Source organism: Vespula vulgaris, chromosome 9 (genome assembly GCF_905475345.1).
Source record: "Vespula vulgaris chromosome 9, iyVesVulg1.1, whole genome shotgun sequence".
Taxonomy (NCBI): domain Eukaryota; kingdom Metazoa; phylum Arthropoda; class Insecta; order Hymenoptera; family Vespidae; genus Vespula; species Vespula vulgaris.
Window position 1 is genome coordinate 3,927,640 of NC_066594.1, and position 27,431 is coordinate 3,955,070.

The 27,431-nt window shown below is 32.0% G+C and overlaps 1 protein-coding gene across 2 annotated transcripts in view; it reads right to left on the minus strand.

Moving 5' to 3' along the window:
• Window positions 1-4,613, minus strand: part of LOC127066400 (potassium channel subfamily T member 2) — a 101,471-nt gene extending 96,858 nt beyond the window's left edge. Inside the window, exons 1-2 of one of the 2 annotated variants that reach the window (XM_051000102.1) lie at window positions 4,374-4,613; window positions 422-961 (exon numbers count right to left, since the gene is read on the minus strand). In XM_051000102.1, coding sequence (XP_050856059.1) covers window positions 422-540 — 119 coding nt within the window. In that variant the 5' untranslated portion in view covers window positions 541-961; window positions 4,374-4,613. Of the gene's footprint in view, window positions 1-421; window positions 962-4,091 lie in introns of both variants that reach the window. The other variant, XM_051000101.1, reaches the window with a different exon arrangement.
• Window positions 4,614-27,431: the final 22,818 nt, after the last annotated feature.

Sequence of the window (27,431 nt, forward strand, 5' to 3'; positions counted from 1 at the left end):
CGTTAAATTTAATATACGAAGCAATATATCATTAAATTGCAACATCTTTACATTGTTTCTTCTCTTGAGAAAATTAAAAAGATAAAGATCGTAGCTTTTAGCGCAAAACAAAAGTTTTTGTAAAATTATCTAATTAATCGTTTCGTAAGTAAAACTCGATGTATTCATTGATAACAAAAAAATAAAAAAGAAATATTAAAAATATTTAAGAAAACATCAATGATAATTCGCCAAAACATTTGTAAAACGAGATATATTCTCCCGAACGATTTCTTAAAATGGTAAAGAAACTAATTCCGACTACTAAACGAACGTATTATTGCTCTTCAAAGCGATTCGTTGTAAAGAGAAAGAAAAAATAAGTTCAATGCAATAACAAGAAATACGATAAGTTGTGAAGATCAATGAATTATTTACTCACCGTTCGCCATCATCGTTGAACGCATAATCACCTAGGATGAGATCACGAAGGCGATATCTCGGTGGCAGGATAAGAGGCAAGCAAGGGTCTGGCTCGTTCATGGTGTGAGTTACGTTCATGCATTCAGCGTTCGAGGATTCCTTGGAAATGTTGCTTTTCGTGTACCCCCCCGTTCTATCGGGGGAAGTACGAAATAAAATATTTGCGTATGCCACAATGACTTTTTCAAACGATGATCACTCGTTATTCGGCTGATAATGATAATAATCGAATGATATGATACACACGAGCGTTAATAATCTTCTGAAAACGCACTTTAAGAAGAATTATAATACGTATGTAAAATTAAAACGGACGAAGGAGTTCGCACGAAGGAGATTGCTCGTATTCTCTCGACGGTTTGTTGTGTTCTGTGTCGAACGCGTGCCAAGGGTGCAAACGATGACGTGTTGTCCTACCAACGCGCACGCGTTATTATTTCAGCAAGGCCCGATACCTCTTCGAATGCCGTCTATCTTCCGACTGAGGGGCGTTTGTCCTCTGTACCGATAATAAGGCGAATAAACAATGAACAACGCTGTATACCAGTTCTAAGAATTAGATTTACACACGCAAGGTCACTTTCTCTAGGATATCTTCTAGATCGTTTCTTGGAATTTTTCTTTTGTTAGATTGTAACGACTGTATACATATATATATACATATATCGATACTTGGCAATATTTATTTTGTATAAATATGTAACATTGAAGATTGAAATAAATTAATTCTTTTCATAGCCAATATTATAATTTATTTCCTTTAAATGATTAATTAAATTTCCTTTAATGATAAATAAAAGCGTATACGTCTTACGTTAAGAAACATTGTATGAACGAATAAAGATAATTTCTCTGTGACTTGCGTCACAATGTTCGTGCTACATTGATGATTTATCTTACTGCATCTGAAATATGCGAAAATAGAACCTGGTAATTATTCTATTATGTACATAATTCGATCCACTTTTTATTGCATGACGTTGCTAATGAAAAGCTCGTCTATAAACTGTACGTTTTACCTAGAAAAATATTATTATTGAAAAGAAGAATTTAAAAATTGAGCTCTGTTGAGAAAAGAAAACAAAAAGAGATTTTACTTACAGTACAAAAAAAAATAAATATCCCTTTGCATATTTTAATAGACATAACGAAAAAAATATTCTTAAATTATTTTTCAATCATATATTTTCGCGTTCGTAAAACAGTGAAAAAAATTATTAAATGCAGACTCGCTAGATTTTTTAGTCTTTCAAAATAATTATTGAAGTTGTACTTGACATCCAGGAATTGGAGTTTTTCACAAAATCTTTAAAAAGTACATTTGATTTATTCATTTAATAATAAATAAAATCAAAGAAATAAAAAACGCTGAATGAATTTAATGTAATAAGAAGTATAATGTACGGTAATAAATCAAATTATCTATAATATCACATTGATGATTTATATTCTTCGAATACTAAAGATATATACATACGTACGAATATTTGTAACTATAGAATCATGCAATGAAAAATGAAAAATTTGCATCACCTACGTGTTATATCCGACGACGTTAATCGAATTTTCGCTGTACGATCTAAACTGAATTAATATCGTTCGACAAATGAATTTAACGATCGCGTTATAATGGCACTATGATTTATACGTCTTTTCAATCAGCTAACTCGAACTGACGTTCACTGTGTTACGTTTAAACAATACGATTCACGAAGATACTCTTCTTTTTTTTTTCTCTTGCACGGTCTAAAAACTTCGCGTCTAAGATGAAATTAAATGAAAGATCTTATATTTTTCTTTCAAATCCAGTATTTCTTTCCTATTTATTTTATTTCTTTCCTAATTTAATCATACGCGTTAAATAATTCGATATGAAAAATAATATAATCATTAATGAAAGCTTTCATAGATATTTATAGGAAATTGCGTGTATCGTTGCCATTGATACGATTTATAGTAAGTTATCACTTTTAGGTATCGTGCCTAACAAGAATTAACGCCTACGCGATCGATAGTAGATAATGTTGTAAATAGAAATGTTTAATTATGGTTTTTTATCGTCATCCCGAACAGCACATCAATTATACTTATTGAATTCTAGTCGTCGATCACTTCGCCACCGAAATACACACTACTATAATCAGACTCACAACAATCGATCGAGTCGAGACCTTTTAGTTTCTTTTATTTCGTATTTTAAATAAGACGTTTAATAATTATTAATCCAATTCACAAAAATACACAATCATATTAAATTACACCGATCTTGAATAAAATTTATATCACGAATAAACTCATCTAATTATTTTTAAAATCACAATGATTATCGTCCGTATTCCATAATATATTTAGAATTGCAAAATATGTTTTTAACTTTCGTAGAAATAATTTATTGCAAACAACGCGTAAGATGCGCTCTTAATTTTTCTATTTAAAAAATTTTCCGCGAATTAAAAATACGATAAGTTTGTATAAAATTTACATATTGTATTACATCGTAAACTTTGATAAGAGCTGTGTCCATCTTATTTTTGATAGCAATACTATTTCGTAATTACACAGTACTGTAAAATACGTCGAGTCCATCTTCGCGTGTCTTAAGAACGAAAGACAAGGATAAATATATCCAAGTATATCTCGTGAGAGAATAAATAAATAATGAGAATTTGACCTCGATCGAAGCGTATTAATAAATAAGAGCTTAAGGAAAATGTCGTGAGTAAAGTAGAAGCGAAATCACGTTAATACATGCTGACGCATTGTTTCTTTTTTTTTTTAACAAAACTTTGTAATTGGAGGAAACAATAAAGTTCGATCGTATCGACCGAAATTTTAGTGAATTATATGAGAAAGGCGATTAGTAGTCGTACAATAAAATATAAAACATGCCGACAAGAAACGCGATTAAATACCGAAGATATGTACGTACCGAGATCGCAAGAAAAGAAATAGCTTGAATTCCTTTCTTTTTTTTTTTTTTTTTTTTTAGTAATATCACTCTCTTTATTGTCGAAACGAATGATTCTCATCGTATGAATTTCGCCCGATTTTATTTCGACGTGCTTTATTACGTTGTAGATCATAAAGGATTTAAATTTCCTATTCAGTGCAATCGATTTGTAGTAAAAACTCATGATTTGATTCAATTCACAAAATGGATTCCTATTTCTTGTTCACTTTAAAATTCATGTAAATGTCGATTCAATGGCTAGCAATCATATACTTTGTGAACTTTTGTGTTAAGGGCCTTGAAAGAAAAAGTCGAAAAAAGGATAAAAAGAATCGACATTTCTCGATCGTATACGCTTCTAACGTAGAGAAATACTTCTTTATACGTATGAAAAATTCGCTAAACTTTCTTCGAGGAACACAAACGTGGAAAAGTAGTTTTGCATGCCAAGTAACCAAGAAAGAAATATTCGATATTTTACGAAAAGGTTCACAAATTTATATTGAATTCTCGATGAGAGAAGTAATCGTCTTCGCACGTGAAATCTTTCTTTTTGCTTATATATCTTAAAAGAACTCTTTTCGCTATACAATACAATTCCTATTCTCATAAACCTAGAAAGATCCGGGAAATCTTTGGATGAGATATCTTTTCTCGTTCATTAATAACGATCATATACCTTTAGATCGTTAAACGAAGTCAAGACGTATCATAAAATCACGTCAAAACTAGAAACGATCGCGTCCACGTTATCTCTCTTACTTTTATGAGCAAAATATGGCTTGGATCGAATCACAATTTACTACAGCTTCTTTCTGTAAGTTCTCTTTGTACACAAACTCGGCTCTTCCTTTTTTTTCCCCCTTTAGAAAACGAAATACACGAACGTATACACATAAACATACACACAAGCACACACGCACAAAAAAAAAATATTTAAAAAGGAAACGTTGAAAATTACCGCGACGGCAATGCAGTTTTACTGCGGTTACGTTGCAGCTTCACTTTCGCGAGATACCAACGATGGACACTGAACGATAATCTTTCTTTTTTCGAGAGGTAAGAGAGATCGAAAGGTAAGAAGAAAGGTAAGAGGATTGCACGTGCGCTGTGAATATGTTGTGCGCCCGCGCACACCCCGAAAGTTCGAAAAGCTCTTCGATGTGTTCGTTCGAACGAGCCGCGTTCCTCTTCGATGAATCCGACGCGAGCTCGACGAAGTCTCGCGCTTCAATGATGAAGCACGCGCGAAAACGAATCCAACGACGACTACGACGACGACGACGACGACGACGACGACGACGACGACGACGACGACGATGACGACACCCAGCATCGACGAATTACAGAAAAGTTCGATATTGAAAAGAAGAGAAACGCGACTCCGCTATTTATTATGCTTTTTTTTCTCTCACAATCAAATACTTTATGATACATACACCTTACATATCTATATATGCATGTACATATTAATATCTAACTGTTTATATATATTACGATATCTATAGAGGTATACATCGATATCTATGTCTCTAGATAATTATATCAATGAATAATAAATAATAAAATAATAGATAAAAAATAGACTATTAAAAGTACTAAAAAGATTAATCTGCTTTCCGCAAATGAAAATAAATGGATCTGTCAGTTTTCATTGAAGATTTTAATAAGAAGTGAGAGATGAATCTATTATAGGAGAATATGAAAATAGATCAAAGAAACAAATATATCTATCAATAATACTCGAAAAAATATTTTCCATATGCAATTTAATCGTAACTTAAAATTGTTCTATTACTTTGAAAAGTAGAAACTTTGTGTCTTTCGATCTAACGCAAAGAATACCGAACGAGTTTAAACAAGAAAAAGCAGTATTTCTCTTTGCAAATGTATATTTCTCTTTTCCATGTAGTGCTTATTCTTTGCATTTTTGTTCTCCTTTCGTGATATTCTTCTGAACGTCGACTCATCCTTTTAATGCTTTTCTCAGCTAAGCTTCCTTAGAAAGGAGCGAATAGAAAACGCACATTCAACGTCGGTCCACACGAAGTTAACTGTGGTAGGGAAAATATATGACGCCTAAAATATACTATGCTTTCTAAGAACTAAGCAGAAATATTATCTACTTTGTATCATTAAAGGCGATGTATCTAATATTAGAATTCCTATGAATTACAAAGTCAAAAATAATTCTTACGTAATATCTTAGGCAAATCGCTAACAAAAAATTGTTGTATACGTAATTATCTTATAAAAAGTGTGCCACTTATAAAAATTATTTTTCTCCCTTCGCTTTCACAAGAGCGACCAACTCTTGACGAAAAGATTAAATTCTATGGATTTTTTCGACGGTTTCCTACGATGAGACTGTATGCATAAGAAGGGTCTTTAGGTCTGTTGAAGAAGGGGAGAAATTCATAGCAGGTACTCGATTTCAGATAGTCTTTAAGGACCACATTATTTTAAATAAGGTCAATTCTGGATAAACATCAAATCGAAATGACATTTTTTTCTTTTCTGCTTTGTTTTGTCTTTCTTCTCCATCAAATGAAATTCTCCCCCTGTAATATTATACTTTTTTAATATTATAAACACATCTTATATGTGCACATATACAATATTGAAAATGATGCTGAAATGTGTCAAGAGACTGTCGTTTTTGAAAACTACACATATTTTGTATTCAGCTGTACTGCTACTTGAAAAAAATTTCAATGTAGGAAAGATTAAAGATTTTAAATTAAAATTTGAAGAACCGCAACGTTTTGTTAAAAAAAAATTGAATTAACAGCACTTTTTTTGTATATCATATTCTTTTTCATCTTTTAAATCAAATCGAAAACCGAACAAAAATGAATTTAAATATAAGATAAAACTCGTATCCACCTGTTTCGTTTCAAACGATCCAATTAATGAAAAGTTTTATCGAATTCTATCCGTGTTTGTAAATATTCCAAAATAAAAGTGAAATTGCAATGAACTAACAAAGATTGATAGAATATTGTTATAACATTTTCATTTATTGGTATAAATGGAATATTGTTGCATCATAACATTTTCATTTATTCGGATTATATCATCGGATTTACATTATATTATATTACTACATTTATAAGATGTTACTTTGCTAAGTACTTCTCCGAATAATAGCATTATTAACTCTATAATGTATAATGTTATAACATCGAGACTTTACAAATATTTAAGGACATAGATTGCGTTTAATTAATTTAATTCTTTTAATAAAACGCTTTCATCTCTTCAACGCGTTCACGTGGAAATAAAAAAAGTAAAAGCACATTTGACGGCAAATAATCAAAGTAAATATACTCTCGTACAAAATTCTCTTGAAACGAATGTCAAAGAAAAATATGAAGTGTCTTCCAAATCGCGAGAATTTTCAATTTCAATATTCTTCCAAGTAATCTCTGTCTTTAAGAATGAATTCATTTCGATTCATCTTTGATAACTTGATAATTCGGGAAAAGAAAGATCATGTTTCTCATAGACAAAATATATTATAATAAACGCGTCTTCTGTTTCTGAAAATGACTTTTTTCAATTAGAAAATATTAATTAAAAATTGTATTGATTGATCTATATCATTTGAACAAAATTTTCTTAATGATTCCTAAAATAGAAATTCATAAGACAGTAATTATTCGAAAATCTAAAAATAAATAGATAGAGGATCAATTAATTCTGCGATTGTCCATAACATGGCAGCACCAATTGCCAACACGTTAACAGAAACTGATGATACCGACGGTTGCTTGCTAAGTTATCGGCGTTATATTGTTGATTTTGGTTGCTCGTTTTCTCGCTCGGTCAAGTTGCTTGTTACGCTATTACTTAACTGTCGGTAAGACAATGCACGTCGTTAAATAAACGTCAAACAACGAAGAAAACTTATGTAACTGGAAGCATGAGTTGGTCAAGAGAGACGAACAACGCTCAGTGTAAACTGTTCAACGTAAGCGAAATATTTACACGCTCATGTAACCAGCCTCTTACGCAGCGTATACGTCGATCATCTCCTATAGTGCTCGATTACAAGGTAAAAGGAATCGTTTCGTAATACGTCAAGCGGGAACGTTTCAAAGTCAAGCGAATTCTTCGATACTGTTCTTGTCTTTGTCAACTGTATTAAATTAAAATTTACGAAAAATCATTTAATAAAGGACGAAGGAGAGATATCACCTTTCGTCACGACGACGAGGAATACGATTGAAAGGAAAAGTGATGATTTCTTACTTCTAGAACCAACTTCAATTCCAATTATCTCATTAGCTCCAAGTTAACGCGTTGATCGTATACAGTAATCATCGATGATTTCATTCTAAACATTTACAAGATTTCTTTTGCTGATATATCCTAATGTACGATAATACATTTTATCGTACCTTTGTGAATCTTAAGGAATGATAATTGTATCGATTTGCACAAAATTGATTCAATAGTCAACCGTGTTGGGAACAGAGTTAACAAAAATAAAAAGAAAAATATAAGATATGAATTACGGGAGATGTATTCCTGAAAAATACCATATGTCACCCCATTGATCGATAATTGCTTGCTTGGAGTCAAACAACACTGTTACTTCTATGTTCCTCTTGCAATGAAAAAAATCGGAATATTATGTAAAACGACGAAAGATATATATCAAGAACATGTTCATACGTATATGTATAAATATGTATATATTATATAGTCGTTGCCCCTTTTTCTCTCTACCTTACTTCTCCCATAATATATCTTATGTAATGGCAGTAATATAACCAAATGTATGTAACGCTTGCATAAGACGAGTCCCCTTACCCCTACCTTGCGCTTCTCCGATCGGCCGCGTAAAGCCGCGTCGTAATCTATTGCTCGGAAATAGTTATAGTTCGTTGTGTAACGGTCTAGTTAATGGAAAAGATCGATAAGCAGCTTCGTGCCACGCCATTCTCTAAAGAATTCGTCGCCTTTCATATCGTGAGAATTCACCTTTATTCGATAAAAATATAATAGAGGGGTCGCGGCCGATCGACTAAAATCGGGACCGATCTCGATTCTCACCCTTTCACGCTTCAACATAACTTCGAGCTCGAAGAAAAAGCTTATTTGGAATATAAAATCTGACAAAAATACTTTTCTAGCACAGACGCACTTCCATAGGTTATAAAATGTTATATTTACTTTTAAAAATATTGTTTAAAAACATATTACGAGATCGACATTGCTAGCTTCGTTTTTAAAAGAATTAGAAAAAGCCATTGTTCGGATTTTGTCAGTTTTATGAAAATATAAACTTGACTTATATTCGATCGATATAATACGAATGATTTGTAATAACAGAGAATAAAGAAAATATTTTATTAAAATTATTTCAAATGATGTTAACAGCAAATTATACTGATAATAATCAGTTTTGTTTCCTTAGCTTTTTCGTTACTAATTATAATTATAATCAACGTAGACTCATCATATTCTATCAGTGAATATATTCACCTGTTAAAATTTCGCATAAATTCAATACAATTTAAATAGAAAACGATTAATATTTACATAGCTACAAGGTATTAAATGTTACGCTCTGTTAGCGATAAAGTAGATATATCGTACATTCGGCCTGTAATAAAGCATACGATCAGTTCTCGTTGAAACGCCCGCGCGCGTTCTGCCTGCCCATAACGAAAAAGCAAAACCGAAAAAAGATTAATTATTAATAAATTATACAGCTCGATGAATATTAAATACGTTTTTTACAAGTACTTTTATAAAAATAATTATAGTAACTTACTAAACTTGATAATTTTTATTGGTTTTTCTTCATTTATTTAATATTAATAAATGAATTAAAACGAATCGATTTATTTTGAATGTAAAGTAAAAAACTTTAAACGACTCTTCGATTTGAATAAAATTATACGAATTTCTCTTACATATTTGTATATTTTTTATGCGATCTATAACCTTAATACCGCACTATAGTTCCGTTCATTGTGCTTTTGATCTTATGATCTCAAGTATCTTGCCTAATTGATCCTTACAGCTCTCCGGCTCGTGGTCGAGTGATAATAACGCTGTCAATCCAACACAGGTTTGTGTCTCGGTCTAAGAACGGAATTATGTAATAATAAATATGGTGTCGTATTACCAACCACGATTTTAGTTAATGAATATTTTTCACCTGAGTAAATCCGCGTAAAACTTTTCCTTAATATATTTAATATCGAATGAGATGCGTAAAGACTGTCTATAAGTTATAAATTATCTTTCGACGATCTATATAATCCAAAGAAAAATAAATAGTTTCTACCCAAACGAAGTACGTCTTGCGAATAAATTGAAAGATCGATAAGACGATGTACCCGTCGTACATTCGCCGATCATGTTCTTATCAGCGTTATCTTTTATATTGCATATGTTGCGACCTTCAAGGTGATCGATGATAGTCGTATCGAAGTGAATAATATTACCGTAGGTCAAATCTCTTTTGACTTTGATGTACGTTTATTTACGAAGCTTGTTTGCATTGTACTTGTAACCTAAAATGAAAGAAAAAAGATAATATGGACTTTTGACAAATGAAGATTCGTTTTCTGTGCCATTGACTTCCAATTATCGAACAGATAAAAATATATATATATTTTTTTCTTTTTTGCAAAAAAATACATATATCAATCACCAAGTCGTCGATAAATTTTTATTGGCGTAGCTTTTGATGCTGCTCGAGGAACACACGGGGGTTAAGAGTTTTCTAATCGGATTACGCAAGAAGTGCGGTTGTGCGATCACCTTAATCTGCATTGTGGCGCAGTTAAACTGATTACTCATATATAGCGACGATCGTTCAACGGTATATTGCTGCTATAATACTTAACAACAATCGGCAATTATATTCTTCAATTACTTGCATACGAAGATTCGAGCAGAACCTTGATACTCTTATTTGTCGCGTACGTTGAACTCAGAATAAAAGTCTCTATTTTAATTCGTCGATTAACAACTTTATATCAATTCCAAACAAGAAAAAAAAAAGACAAAAAAATTCGGAAATTTATTAGCTAAAAAATTCAGTTAACGAAGATGACTTTTTTTCATGGTCTGTATATTTTTTTAATTAAATATGTTACGTTTGCCTCTTCTTATCATCGTTTAATGAGTACATAAATAAAAAAAATTGTTAATATTTAAATGAGCGAAAGAGAATACTACAATATGTACCATTCACCGAAATCTTGTTTTATCAATCTTTGTCTTATTTTCTAATGTAATCATATTTTTTATATTATTTCTATTGTAATCACTATTGAAATGAAATACGAGCTAGGAAACAAATTAGAAATGTTGTACTATGTTATAAAAACACGTAATATATTAAGCCTAATCAGCCTCGAAACATCAAGCAACACAAATTTCAATATTATAAATATAATTCTCTCAAGTGGAACGGTCGTGGCAATTTACCCTATACATTCGTAAGAAACTTATTCGGAGAAAATCGTGCAAAACATTTGCAATTCGTGCAAGCGATCATTAAAAGTCCTTTTTTAAACTCACAGATTTAAAACATCGAACTAAGGTAGGAAATGCAGAGATCTTTTTCCAAGTAAAAACTTAGTAAAAAGCCTTTCTTAATTTTTTAAAGATCTGCGATACGTGGGAGTATAGTATGCATTATGTTTCTAGAATACGTGTTAGTAATCGCTATCATAAAAAATAGTATCCGTATCGATTACTAAGGTTTACACGAACGACGGCACGCGACGCTGAAATAAGTAAGAAAATTTCTTTCATTTGCACTATTCGTTCTGCAATGGAGCGCCCACGACGAGACAAGCGCACATGATCGCGCTACCTACTCACTGTGGTTGTACACTTCAAAAGCGTTTTACTCCCACTTGTGTTACATAATCATCGAGTCAAATCCGAGATACTTTCACGTCGAGATTCTTACGGGCATCGTAATAAACTATAACCGTATTACAGCATTTAGTCTTGGCCAATTGGCAGTGTGCACGCCAATGTGAATAGGTATATGTATGTTGAGCGTACGAATCGAGAAATCGAGAACATAGTCATGGGATTTATTTCAACGAGAATCGAAGATGTTTCTTTATAATCAAATTCCTTTTGGCTCGAATGCCTTGAATTGAACGAAAGAAATCAACAAGAGGTACATAAAAGGGTATAAAGAAGTAGGCGATATAATAAATTCAAACGAAGAGTCTTTGCAAGCTTTGCTTTCAAAGAACGTTCTTAAACTTAATTGCACGAAGCACAGAGATAAAAGAGTCAAAGAGAATGTCTTTTAATATGAAGCTTATATAAACGTAGAGCTGCCTCTGTCTCTCAATCAACTATCATCGGCAATGCTATTCTTCATGAATAAAAGACATCATCTTTAACCGTGTAACTTCTTTTAGATATTTGATGGATCGACTTTTATTTCAATTCTCTAACATAGATCAATTCAAAAGAATAAAAAGAATTGGTATTGTTAAATAATTATAACCAGTCAAAGATATTTGAAAGTAACAAGATTAACGTAGATATAATTACGATAATCACTTATAATGTCAGATAGTACTTTACAATTTTAATCTTTTATTAAACTTCGAGATTCGTTTACGTCTTCTACAACTTGGTTAGAGAACGATTCTATTGAATGATACGACTAACCGTTAATAGCTTCAACAAAAAACTTTATATTTTTTAAATTAATTAACCAAATGACTTTACGTAAGTTCTCACAATAAATAAGTTATTTACTTAGTCTTCGATAACCATATAATTAATAAGAAATACTAACGTATAATTACATTCATACGAATTTAATTGCTAGTTTCTTACAAAACCCAATTATTAGATATATAACTTAATGATTTTGTTTTGTTTATACTAGATATGAAATCGAGCATAAAGTATAATCGATAATATTACTGAAATACTTCCAGTTTTCTGATAAGATATGTAAAGCATGTTCAAAAAAATAAAAATATTATAAGATTCAGCATACAAATACAAATATCATACTATATCACAGATACCATATCTACTCTACTACACATATATCTTACAAATGAGAAAATATTTTTTCCGAGGTAAATTAATAGATATCCAATAATCATTTCTCGTTGGTCGATGGTTTTTACGATCGCAACGTATTTTAATTACAAAAATACATACCTAAGTTCATTAATTATTTTTAATCTATTTCCAAACGATCGATTAAATGAAAAATCAAAAGCTTTTAATTAGTTACGAAAACAATAATAAAATAAACGATAATATTAAGTATAATTAAACATATTTATTTTCTATTAAATTCATTCAAAGCGTAATTATATGATCTGTCAATGGTTTACCGTTCAGGATCGACAACCATTCTTTTTATAAATCTTCTTACTAATTTTCCTAATTTCTTTATATTAATCTTTCAATAATATATAGGATTAATAATTAGTTATAATTATTGAGCAACGATAAATATAGTTCCTTTTGTGCTAGCGATCATACATCTTATTATCTCAAAATCTCCAAAAAAACAACCGGGCATCGTTGTTAACAAACAAAATCTCTTACTTGTATGCCTAAGAAACAACTATATTCTTTGAGCAGTCTCATATCTTCGATATGTTTGTAAAAATATATATCGCTAGGCATAAGATTTACATATTTCACACATCATTTTCATAGTAATCATTTTTGCATATTTATTTATACACGCATATGCAGATCAGACTTAGAGTTCCATCGCTTGTTCAGGCACACGATCATATCGCACGCGTCTCGGCTCGCGATTGACCAATAGCGTTGAGTTTCACCATCTTCTATCGTTTCTATCGCCACTTCTATCGTAATACCAACATTTTGCTTCTACACAAAACACTATTCGGCTTTGATGATCTTATGATTCGTCGTATATTTCATTTTCGAATGTAATTCTTTAAATAATGATTACAACAAAGTCCTGGTATCTTTTAATATCTGTGCAAAGGGAAAATTTCAAAATAGTTTTCTTATTCTTCAGAAATTAATATACATATTACGTTGAAATATGCAAGTATCCGTTTGAATTAATTTCCATAATTTCTACCTTACAATATAAAATAAATAACTATATTATGCTATAAATAATAATAAAAACTTTCTATAGAGAGAATACTTGTTTCTAAAATAAACCACAATATATATTTATACTTCCTTACAGAAACTTTAATCGAAGATAGCACCGAAGATATAACCATGATTTTTATAATACATCATATAAAAATTAAACAAAACCTTGTAAAAATGATAGAAATCGTAAGTCCGGAATACAACAATTATGAATAACAGAGAATCAAATAAAAACGTATGATTCAAGTATCATTTGTACTTAAACGATCAACGTTATGATAATTTATTTTTTTAAACAGTGATTATTAATAAGATCATTGCTTTTAATATGAACTCAGTACGTAATGAAAAAAGAAAGATTTGTCAACGACATTCAAAGTGACTTGCGAAACGAAGATGACATATTTTCTTCTCTTGTCTTCTTTTTACATAGATCGATCGTGAAAACATCGCACGTATGCATGCATACTTGTTTGTTGTATCGATCATCATCGACAGGAAGTGCCGATTGACAAATCGTTGGTGTAACAGCGCATCAGGACGGCCCGCAAGCACGCTATCGCGCGCAATTAGTGAAAACACGAGACATTGTGCGTTCGCACTCGTACGTGCGCGACACAATGGCGGAATTCTCATTAGTAAAGAGACTCTTTAATGAAGATAACTAACAGCGAGCTCGCTCGCTTTCGACACTGAGACCGGATTCTCGTTTTCCCCTCTTTTTTACCCATTTTTTTTTCTTTCTTTTTCTCTTTTTGTTTGATTTTTTCGTTCACCATCATTCGATTTTTACAAACCCGTTGCTTTTTCGTCGCATATACAGAGTCGCCCATTATCATACACGACGATGACGTCAAAAACGCGGTACACGGCCAGGTCGTTAAATACATTAATGACCGTTACGTAAAATTATACAACGATGTAACATTACGTACATATATAGTTCTTATCGACCTTAAACATAGATAATAAATTCGTTACCGTGTCGTTGCTAAGACGAATGTCTTTAAAATAAATTGACACGTAAATCTTTCGTCTCTACATATAATTTCCATATTCGACGGAACAACCCTTTTAATAATGTCAACTCAGTACTAAAGCCAGCAGTTATATGTTTGCATAATCATAACGTTTACTACCATAGAAAGTACTTTTATATATTATAATGATTTTTCTAATGTTCAATTAATTTTTTAAAAAACATAATTACGTATTAGCGAGTATATAAAATGTAGCAATAAATTCTCCTTTATTTTCAATTAAAGTAAAAGTTCATCAAAATAACAGAAAATTATGCAAAATGTATAATACAATCAACTGGACATATACGCGAGCAATCATTGTCGAAAGGCGAGGACCGTAACATCGAAAATCATCAACTGTAACCGAATATTCTCGACGTTTCCGTCTTAAGATCGCTAAAGACTTTCGTTTTAGCTCAAAGTATCAAACGTTGGCTACTATTGCGGCCATACGCCATGTTGCGTTACGTGTCGTTCTTTTACGCCTGTAGGCACGAACATAAAGCTCGCCTCGTAATGTCTAATTCTAAGGAAGGCGTTACTCAACGAGACTACAAAGTTACGCGACTACTGGTTGTTCTGTAACAATGTTATACTCATTCTTATATTTATGAATTTGTACGAATAGGACGTAAAATAAAATTATGTGACATTAATGTCTATCTTGTGACAGTACGTCAATCTTTGCAATATAGATGCTACAAAACTATCGAATCTTATTGATGTATTTAGTAGAAATTCTTGTATTGTAGAAATGCTGTTTCTTTGTATTCACTTTATTTTTCGAATCATTTATTTTAATATATATATATATATATATATATATATATATATATATATGTATGTATGTATGTATGTATGTATGTATGTATGTATGTATGTATGTATGTATGTATGTATGTAAGTACGTATGTGTATATTTTTTAACGTATAACCAATTGCAATAATTCGTTGTTTAGCTCGATTTCAAGATGACCTCGACGATAAAGAAATCGATCTTTGATTAAGCGGTTACGCGTTAATTTAAAATGAGTTGTTACGTGATTATTCGTCATCGAGCTTGTATTATGAAACTATGACTTGTTTAAAAAACATATGAATGAAAGAAAGGAAGAGAAAGAAAGAAACAGAGAAAAAAGGGAGAGAGAGAAAGAAAAAGAGAGAGAGAATAAAATCTCGACACAATGACCGTATTGTACGAAATAATTTTGAACCCGTTCCAGATAAACGTTCTCAAATTATATGCTACTATTTTTCGAAGTTACATTACTAGTTGGCACTGTCTTAACGTGACTCACATTTTCAGCTCGTATATCACCATTAACTATTAAAACGTAATGACATATCCATCCCGCTTCTTTAGCATTATATTTTTGTTTTTAATATCCGTAACACGGTATAGTTTAAAAGACTATACTTACCTATTTCCGAAATTCCCAAGAAATATTTCTGAGATAACATCTAAACATTTCATGAATCACCATATATAGAATTAATCGTTCGAAACTTTTGTTTTTCGAGTTGAAGCGAAAGAAAAAGGAAACGCATTAGAAGAAACATTAAGTCGTTCATAAAAATACGACGGAAAATTTCTTTCTTCGTAAAAAAAAATGAAAAATGCAAATCTCTTTTCAATTTTGTAATATGCGTCAATTGCAAACGGATATAAAATATTCTTGCTATGAATACAAAACTACGACGAATTGCATCGATATTATTTATCGATTATCGTGATTATTGATCTTCGATAAAGATCTTACGTCTCGTTATATCTACATGTCAAAGTCCTTCAGATCGATCGCTAATTGTAAGAAATATTTCTACAAACGAATAAATTCGAGTTCAAAGATATTTTCTTGCCTCTTTAAATGGTTTATTCAATAGAAATTCGCAGAGTCGTTGTTAACAAGCTTATAAATTATGATTCTAACGATAAATCGGTAAGGGATTTTCTCTCGAATCGGTATGATCGCGGCGTGCCAAATACGCGACACAATCTGTTACAGCCGTCGGATTCGAAGTGACGATTTATTAATCGAGATATCGTGTTAAGTAGAAACGCGAGAAAACGTTGCATTATGTCACCAGAGAATAGATAAGATGATAAAATTTTAAATCATAATATATAATCGTTAAATGCATCGTCATTATCTTAAAAAAAAGAAAGTTCCACGATATCTCGGCTTCCAAAGATAGAATCGGGAAAAAGGACAAGGGAGATCGTTTCGACGAAACGAAAACGCTAACGATTAAATGACTTTCGCGCGTAATCTCCTCGTCAAGGATGAATGATCGGGGCAATATCCTGTGAGTAGCGTTCACGTAACTTCTAAAGTTTTTCCTTTCTATTATTTTAACGCGCTTGAAGAACTAAAAATAATAATGATCGTTTAATTCCACGATATTTCATGCGAGAAGTTCTCATTAATATCTTTTATATCTAAAGTTTATATCTAAAAATATTTTATATCTAATCAAACAAAATTGCATTGAATTTATTGAAAATTTTTACTGAAAATTATTTATCGATCAATTCAATACTATACTGGTAAATACGACCTAATATAATATTATTATATTGTTTATTACAAGGTTGTTTATTTATGTATAAAATACGAGTCAATAAAATATTAATAGGCGCAATCCAATAGAATATTATTGTGTAGTATACTACAATGTTACTTATTTGCCAATCCAACACTTTACAATGAAGTCGAATAAAAATGGTTTCATATTTAAACAACTATCTACACAAAAGAAAAAGATATTCATTCTTATTGGAGTTATATCAACGTTTCGTTATAGGACCAATGAGCTTTTTTGTTTGATGATCCGTTATCCATTTCGAGCAAACGTCAAGGATAATATGAGGCAACGTCCTACGTGACTTATGTAACGTACCAACGGCGCACCGCGACCGTGAATATATCGATCTCTCGCTTATCGTCACTCTCTCTTACGTCGCACCCTCTCTTTCTCTCTCTCCTTCTCTCTCTCTTTTAAATGGAAGATCGATGCTTACTTCAATCGAAATTACTGAACGTTCTTACGTAACATGTAAAGTTAGAGCTGCTCGTCGTCGAACGTTTCGGAACTCGATGGATCACCATTCGATCGAAAATTATCATTACGAAAGATCGTATGACAAAAGTAAGCGAAATAAATTGCTTTCGCAAAAACTACGGGAAATCGACTAAATGACTCGTATCTTCTGAAAGACGACGTAATATAATAACGTGCTCATACTTATTTTAAATGTTGGACATGAATAAAAAATAATGAAATATGGCGACTCTCATATGTATATTTTATCTTGCAATAATATTTATTATATTTTCATCTATTCAAGATTGCTATTAAATTCTTAAAAAAATAAATTTACACTTTCCAATTTTTTATTTTTTTCCAATTGTTTTACCATTTTCCAATTTTCCAATTTAACAATTAGAATTTAAAATAATTTCGTCAAACATTGTTTAACATCTACTTTATTTTTCGCGAAATAAAAGAGTTATAAACAATAAACTTAAAAATATGTTAACGTTCAGTATGTGAATTACCAGTATTTATTCCAAATTATATAGTCGCTTCAGATTATACGATCTAATAAAGATTATATGATACAAATAACCACCATGTTCAAAACTCACGATTGGTTACCTTTTTATGATACGTGACACGTAATGTGCAATGAGAAGGATTTGTGTGAAAAATCTCAAAAATGGTTTCTCCTTTATCGAATTTTCTCGAGTTCCATGAGTTACGAAGAAAACACGATTACAATATGCAACGCTGAGAGAGCAGCGATTATTTCTGGTTAGGTAAAGGAGATCTAAACTAAACATGTCGAAGCTCTCCCGCATGAATACACGCTTGAGAAAGATAATAAAAGGGAGAGAGAAAGAGACAGAGAGAGAAAGAAACAAAGAGAGAAAAAGAAAAAGATAAAGAGAATAGCACGCACGTGTTTTTAGTTCTCCCGTCTCGAATTTTATGTCGTCTAACTACAAGATCATGGCATGATTCATCAGACGATATAGGAATAGCACGTTCGGTTTATGAAACTCTCAGGAAAACTTTTCTTTCGTTCTCCATAAAATGACGTTCCATCGTTCGCGTAAAACAAAAATATTTCACACTCGGGCTATCAGTTCGAAATATACTCGTACATATTTGAGAAAGGAAAACGTCGAATCCTTAGATTAGTCATGTGAAATTATAAATTATACTCTAGAAGTATACGCGTTACAATCAGAAAACACTTCCGTCAGACGTATACATAATTGGTAAACGATCGCCATTTTAAACGAGAAACTTTTAAATATGTACACGTGTTACCTCCAAATATGGATAAAGCAGACATGTGAGAAAGGTAACCATTAACGAATGGAAGAATATTATATGTACCTATATTCTTAAGCTTGCGAGAAGCGATTAATATCTTTGTCCTGTCTTATACAATGATAAATATTCATTTGCATAACTTTCATCGTCTGTTCATAATCGAATAAGGGTGTATTTTCGAAAGTTTTCTATATAAAGTCTCAGATATGTATCTGATTAATGAATTTTAATTATTAAATCTTACTTCAAAGAGAGGAATAGAAAGAGAGAGAAAGAGAGAGAGAGAGAGAGAGAGAGAGAGAAAGGAATGATTTATGGATAAATAATACAAAATAACATATAAGTATAATTATTTTAGGAATATTTTTTCATTCAAAGCGATAAACGACAATTCCTTACGAAAGTATGTCGAGACGTTACGACCTCGGCATCTGCAGCATTCGCGAGAGGGTGAACCATCGTCGACAACGAGCAGAAATAGAACGTATATATGTGAATTTCACGAAATGTGAAATAAGTACGATATTACGGCGCAACCCGAGGATTTCATTACAAATTAGAGAAATACCGAAAGCAAAACAAGATTGACTTTTTGAAATAATAATCTAATAGGAAAGATCTCCTCACTCGAGCGATCACTTATGTCAATCCACAGTAACGTAGGTATATATATATATGTATGTAGTATTTATTAAATTGATTGGTAATAAAAAAAATTTAGTCAACATAAATCGAAAAATTAATCATTATAAAGTTATAAACGAAGTCACTATCATTAAAAAAAATTAAATATTGTTTATAAGTCCGTCAAGATAAATTTATCAGTTCATATAGAGTAATCATTTTTTATTTAGTTTAATGAGTATTATATATATACCCTTTAAATCAAAAATCCTTTATTTCAACACCTTTATCTCGAAACTTATTTCTCCTCGAACGATAGAATATCACTTAACGAAAAGTCAATTAAGCAATTATCAAGAGAAATACCAACATTTTATCCTTATGTAATCGTAAAAAACATATTACCATAGTCGTATATATTAACAGACTTTCTTATCTTTTCTTAATGTCTATTCTATCTTTCTATCATTCAATCTGGAATATTTTAGCTCGATATAAATTTCTTATAATCGATGTTCCATCATACATATATAAATCGCGTCTCGTGATGAATCGATCCTTTTTAAAGTAGCTCAATCTTCATCGCATACGAGATATTGCCAAGTGGGAAAAATACATACAGAGAAGCAAAACGTCAAATATATATATATACACACACACATACACGTACATATATATAACATACATACATGCATCATACAAATATAAAATATGTAGAACATTCTTAATCGCGAGAGTGCGCGATGTTGCGAGAAATTTTGTATCGCTTGGACAACTTTGGTATGGTCGAAGTAACGTGTTGAAAGGAAGGCGTTTGGATTGCATCAAATTGCGTCATGAATCGACGATATCCTACCAGACAATCATATCTAACTTTACATAAAAAGACAGAATATCGTATCATTTATAGTTGATTTCGTGTTGATCGTTAATGGGACGATAGAGGGAGGGCAATGTTATACTTATGAGAGAGCTTCGTTGAAAACGGATACACCCGACGGCTGATTAATTGATACTAAATATAGACCGTGCGTAATAATACGCGGGCGACCGTAGTTCATCGGCATACAGAGTATACACGTGATTTTCTTTAGAGGCACAGAATATTCCTCTAACGCATATTTTGCAATTTGTTAGATAGGCTAAGGGAAAAAAAAGGAAAGAAATTAATAGTTTCTTTTTCTCAATCTATACATTCTAGTTGTGTTTAACCAATCTTTTTCTTTCTTTTTTATCTATATTTGTAATCATATGATTGTAATCCGATCAGGTACAACTTAATTACCAACTATCTTATCGTGATTTCACATCTTTTCATCGTAACTTTGTAGCATGGTTAAGCAATCATTACATACATATTAGCATCGATTAATGGCGTATGTTAAGCGAATATTTTTTTCTTTTTGTACCTATAAAATATGAAAATTGTTCGCTTATACATTGCTAATCAACTGTATTGAAATAAAGTGAGTTGTTTCTTTTTTTTTACACTAACATTATAATTAACATCATAATAAAAAAATCATAAAAACCAAATATTGTTCAGAATATTTGTTTGTTCATTCACAACTTGTCTTTCATTACTTCGTTAAATACTTTTTAAATCTGTTAAACCTTTATTTCCCATTTATTCGATATGTCTTCTAACATCATACGAAATTTTTTCTATCTCCCTTCCTCTCTCTATCTCTTTCTCTCTCTCTTTGCTGTTATTGATATATATGTATCACATACACACATCTATTAACTCTACACTTTATTCTATAACTTTGTATTAAACAATCCATATAGGAGTTTGTATACATGTACTTTCTTCTCATTACTAATGCATCTTTACTTTTATGTCTATGTCTTCTGAAAGATTTATAAGTGCTTATAGAAACGCTGTCTGTTATATTATAAATACGCTCTCATATCATATTCGATTACAAGATTTATTTCCCCTGTTATGGCGCATCATGAGTTTTATAAAAATAGATATCGTCAATGGAAAGAATCCGAGGGTGAAAAGATGAAAGGACAGTGAAAGAGAAAAAGTAAAAAAGAAGATTCCGTATCGGTATTACATAACGGCATGTATACGGGAGCGTACGAGAGTTATCAGAAACCTCCGGTCCATTATGCAATGAAGGAGACGTAGCTAACAAAGAATCGAGGGCGTTATTACGACAATGTAGAAGTACATCGCGGAATTTGATCTTCGCTTGCGACAGACTGCAAACGACGACGATTATCTTCGCTTTCGATCTATTGTATCGAACCGGTGACGAAGAAACGAAAGACTTTTTTCTATGAGATCATCGAAGAAAACGTACAAAGAAACGAGTTTTTCTACAATTCTAATACAATGTTAATTCAGTAAACAAAAACCGTTAATTGATCGATAAATAAAAAGTATGTAATTCACTAATAATTTACATACTTGTATAAAGAATAATAAAAAATTTTAATGTTCATTCAGGATCTTCTTCTGTTGAAAAGTAGGCTCGTCGAAGAAAGAAAATTAATATATGATAATTGTATAACAATTAAGAAGATAAATCCATTAAAGTAATTATTATTTTCAATAGTTTTACCTGAATACCTTTATTCCGATATCATGAAGATCAATAGATTAAAATTTATTATTGATCGATTAAAAATTACAATTAAAAGAAATCGCGTATGATAAAATGGATATTGCCATAGTCGAGAATTTAATCATTAATCAGAATTGCCAATTAAATATTTAAATCTCAGTCAATAATCATAAATCGAATTTAATATTACCAACATACAGAAATCTTTTCGTTCCTTATCCTTTCTATTTCTTCGAACGCCGAAGAAAAGAGCATCGAGTTCTCATTGTGTGTTGCAGGTTACCTTGAAATAATAATAACATAATCATCAATAACATAAATCAGTTTCATGTCGTTGTATTAACAACAATCGCGTTTTTAGAACATATTGTCATTATTAATTACTTTCCAATACTAACCAACGTAAACGAAAAGGAAGAAGCTAAAAACTACAGATAGACTAAGAGAGAAAGAGATAGAAGAAGAAAAGTCGAGCTCCGCTTTCGCGGGAATGCATATCCTGGTGTAGATTTCGTAATGGCCGATCGGCGGGTTCGTCTATGAGGTCGTGTCGGTTCGTGCACCTACTCGCGGTTAACCACACGTAAGCCGTCGGCATAATGCACGCCGGCGATTTCGTCACTGGTGCCTCGACGCCCGACAATAGAAATGCGCATGAAAGGTTACGTACTTGCCACAACGTGTTTGCAGCGCGTGTTGGGGTGGGGGGTAAAGAAAGAGAGAAAAAGAAAAAGAAAAAAAGAAACAGAGAGAGAGAGAGAGAGAGGTAAGTTAAAGTTATGAAATACGGGGCAGGGCGCACCATGCAACTGCATCGTTCGTAAAAAAAACATTAATACACAAGGCAAGAGAAGAACTCTTTTACTATCCCTCGAGATCGTCCTACTCACGAAACGATTTTCATGAGTCTCGAACGACGATCATCGCCTATTGTTTCTTCGCACGACTCCAATCGCGTCTTTCCGCGTATTATGAAACTTTGAACAACGGAGGAGTAAATCGACTCCTCGACTTTACGCCGGCTCTCGATCTGTTAATCCATCCTGGGACCCTTTGTTGCGTTATTTTGCTTTTGCTATTAGGGAATAATATTTTTTATCGTTCTTTAGATGTCATCTCTTCTTTTTTCTTTTTTTTTGGGGGGGGGGGGGCAATGGGAAGAAAGATTGATAATTTTTCTGAGTTGATTTTTTGAAAAATTTGTCGAGTTCTATAGTAATGATTTGAATTTTATTTTCGTTCATTCTTATTGATAAATGTATTGAAGAAACGATGTTATTGTGTTAGAAAAATAAGGTTTTATTTCTCGACACGATTCGAACAAATGCTCGTGACAAACGGGCCTCTTAGGTAAGACAAAATGTGCGCTATCGTTTATTAACGCCATTATGTACCTCGATTGCGGTTCTTCGCTCGCAGAAACTAATGCTTTCGTCTTCGAGATTCGTATTGCGAGATTCGATTGTGCAACGCGATAACGACTAGAAGAGAAGTATTTCTAAATAACGATCGTAATGTCTGTCGTTCTCTAATTTAAGATGGCTAAATTCGTTCTAGATATCGTTAATAATTTTACCTCGACAGACGTTGATTATTTCACTAGTATAAAATCTTAATACGATACTCGTACATCTTCAGAGCTGGCATTTACGAAAGAAAAATATTGCTGTCAATCAACGATCATTGATGATAATTTCTCTATAGGAGAAAGATAGAAAAATGTTTTTACAGGCCCGTAATGTGCATGTATAGCAATAAAGTTTTCTCTAGGAAGGACTTGAGAAAAGAAACAAGTTAAGACTATTTTTATACGTTCTGGACGATGACACGTTCGTTCGTATAATACTATCATGGGGAAGAAGAAGGAGAAGAAACATTCTAATTTTAACGAAACGCCATACGGTATTATATAAATTATTTGCTTCTCATAAATCCAGAAGTTTACGAGAGCTTGGCTGGCAGAAAAATAGTTGTTACAGGCGTGGTACTAATTCTGACACGAACCATCCTTTTCGTACTTTTATCTTTCTCGGGAAAGGTTTGTTTGTCGGATACGACTCGAACATCAAGAGAAGACGAGATTTCTTCGCGATAGGAGTCACGTGCACATGCTTTGAAGGGATAAAAGAAGCCGATGGTTTTATTTTAGAGCCGCGATTGCGCCTTCTTTCGACTTCAGAAATAAAGTGTAATAGTTGGTTCGATCGAATGAAAAGAAATAAATAACTCCGAACAAAAAAATCAATCGTTATAACTTATAAGACTATTGACCAATAACTACACTACTCAATGTTGCGCTATTCAATTTCACATAATAATTTATCAGTGCTAGTACCAGTACATAATAAACATTAATTAGATATTATTTATCTAAATTTCAATCTTTTATCTTTGCAAATTTTTTTAATTTGCTTAGGTGCGTCGCATTTTTATTTAAAATATTCTATGATTATATGGTGGAACATTAGTGCTAAGGAGTCGAGGTATATAAGCGCGGAGAAAGGCGATTTTTCGGCTGACCGTGACCCGCTTCGAATTACATAAGCCATAAGGTATATATCCGAAGGCAAGATACATATATATACAGGGTGGAGCATTTAAACTTAGTGAAAAGTTATAGTTTTGAAAGGGTGAATATAATTTTATTTATAATTTTATATATATGTATATGTATATATTTTTTTCCTTCAAATCGCTTCTTATTATAAATATATTTCGTTTATTGATGAACAAGACAAAATATAGGTATCTTTATTTAAATGATGCACCCTATATACGTATATATGTAGAACGTACGTCGAACGAGAAACGCACCAAACTCGTCTTGGTTGAGAAAGAAAGGGAAAGAGGAACGTTGAGGTGAACACCCAGACAAGGTCAGAGAGCCGGTCGCGAGACTGATCCAGCCTTCGGGATGCAGTCAAGATGCACACTGCATGCTACGCTGCATTGCTCTTTTTTAAATCCTCTCCTCGTTTCTTTTTCTTTATTCTCTATTTGAAAACTCGCCGAGTCTCGAGGTCTCTGCTGTAGTTCTTTGTTTCGCCAGAATGTCGAGAAACTTGAATAAATTCATAACTTGACCAATTATTCTACATCGCTTATTTGATCATTTTCGTCATAATTTAAATTTCGTAAACAATCAGACGAAAGCATCGTATTCACTCTATGTACCGATAAATATTTGAACTAATTGCAAGTAGATTTAATCTTAAATCAACGAGCACGTTTGTAAAAGTTCCAATACTAATTCGTTTTATCTTTCATATAATATTGGAGTGGTAAAGTCGATTCCAAGAATAAGACTTTTAACTTCCACGTATGAAATTATCGATAACCCTCTTTAAAGGATTACATAATAATCCATACAAGAGATGGTCATTATAAGTGGCGGTAATAAATGGAGAGGGACGATAATTGGTATAATAATGAAAAACATACGACGTCTTAAGAAATTAATTCCCCGCGGGTGAAAGACTTAGTTACGACACTTTACATTCGGGAGACCGACGCGGAATGCGCCTACACGTAATACGCAAGAAAATTATGAACCATAATGGCAAAAATGCGTCATGAGGTAATCGCCCAAGTGAAAGAAGAAAAAAAAAGGGTCATCAGCATCTGAAACGATACTTAACATAGATACCCATCGACGAGGAGTATCGAAAGTACCGTTAAATTTAAAGAATATTTATTCAAATAAAAAATTCATCTCAATTCTTCGGTAGGAAAAATATAGAAAAAAAAAGATAGAGCTTTAACAAAGATTATAATAAATAATATTAGGTACCAATTCTCGAAATTCTCGAATTTCTACGATTCTCGAATTTCAATCGAATAATACATTCGTAAATGTGCAACTGATTTCAACGTTAATTACATGATATTATGTAATTAATTCGATTTCTCGCCATATTCCATTCACTTTTCGCCTAGGTGGATAATATCTGTGAACTACAATTAATTTTGAGAGAAACGACAACGACAATACATAGATGAACGATACAACATAGCCAGTATGTATATACATACATAGGTAGGTACATACATTGCTTAATTGGAACTCGTAAAGTCAATGCACGGATTTGTCCTGAGATTCTTTAATCTCGCAAGCTTACGTAATAGAATCCAATTTAAACTCGCGCGTTCGTTCGTCGTTCGTTCTCTCATTCATTCGTTTTGCTCCTTCTTCTGCTCGTTTTCGATACTCGTTTATGCTTCGTACTCGTTAGCTGCACTCTGTAAACACATTCGATGCTACCTATTCTTAAAAATCAAGCAATACGATCAAGCAATATGATAATGATTGAATGATGAAAAACAGCACGAAATAGTTATATGGCTTTTTTATACATTGATACTCTGTTCCGAGGATTGTTTGACATTTTTTGCCTGTTAACTCTATACTATTAATTAATTATGAACTCGATAATCACGTTACACGCAGCTTAAACACGCGTTTCATTCATTTTTTAAAAGACCGAACGCCTTACACGTGTTCTAAAACAAGCTGTATTGATATATTTTAAGAAGATATAAATCTATAAACTATACTTATCTTCTTTAAGCTTCATAATAAGTTCTCAATTATTTGACTAAATCGATTAACTTTTTGTCGCCCGTTAATTTCTTTGACGAAACATTCATGTGTAAGCTTGACTGGTTATATTTGCTCAGTATCCCCACTCACGAATTTCATAATCGCCCAATCTATTGAAATAAAAACAGTGATGTGTTATTGACGAGAGAAAAAAAAGGAAAAGGCTAAATTTTTGTATTCGAGCAATCTTGAAATATTCATTAAATATTATATTTTTTCGAAATAATTAGTTTGCGCAAAATTGAACATTTATAACCGTGTTCGGCGTTACGTATGCTCATAAGGTATTACATATTCAATAAATAATTATTACTTATTATATAATAAATTATTATATCCACATGAGATTTTAATAGTTCCTTTCAAATCGAATGCATTACATTAACACATTTGTAAATTGAGTCATACCTTGTTAGATTGGAATCTGCAGAATTTCATATAATAATTCTTTATGTTGGAAACGATGATGTGAATTTTCTTGTAATTATTCCTCAAGCTCTGTTTGGAATATAGCCAAAGAATACTGCTGAGTATTAGATTTCTGTTTTAACCACGATCAGTCTGAATTAATCCATTTCCATGTATCTTACCTCGTGGCACCGTAAAATGATTAATCGTTACTAAGCTAATTAGTTTCTTATCTGTATAAAGATAAGGTAAACGCATGTTTTGTTTTCTTTTTTTCTCTCGATATTATACTATACTAATAATAAGTTATATATTCGCAACAAACTAGATAC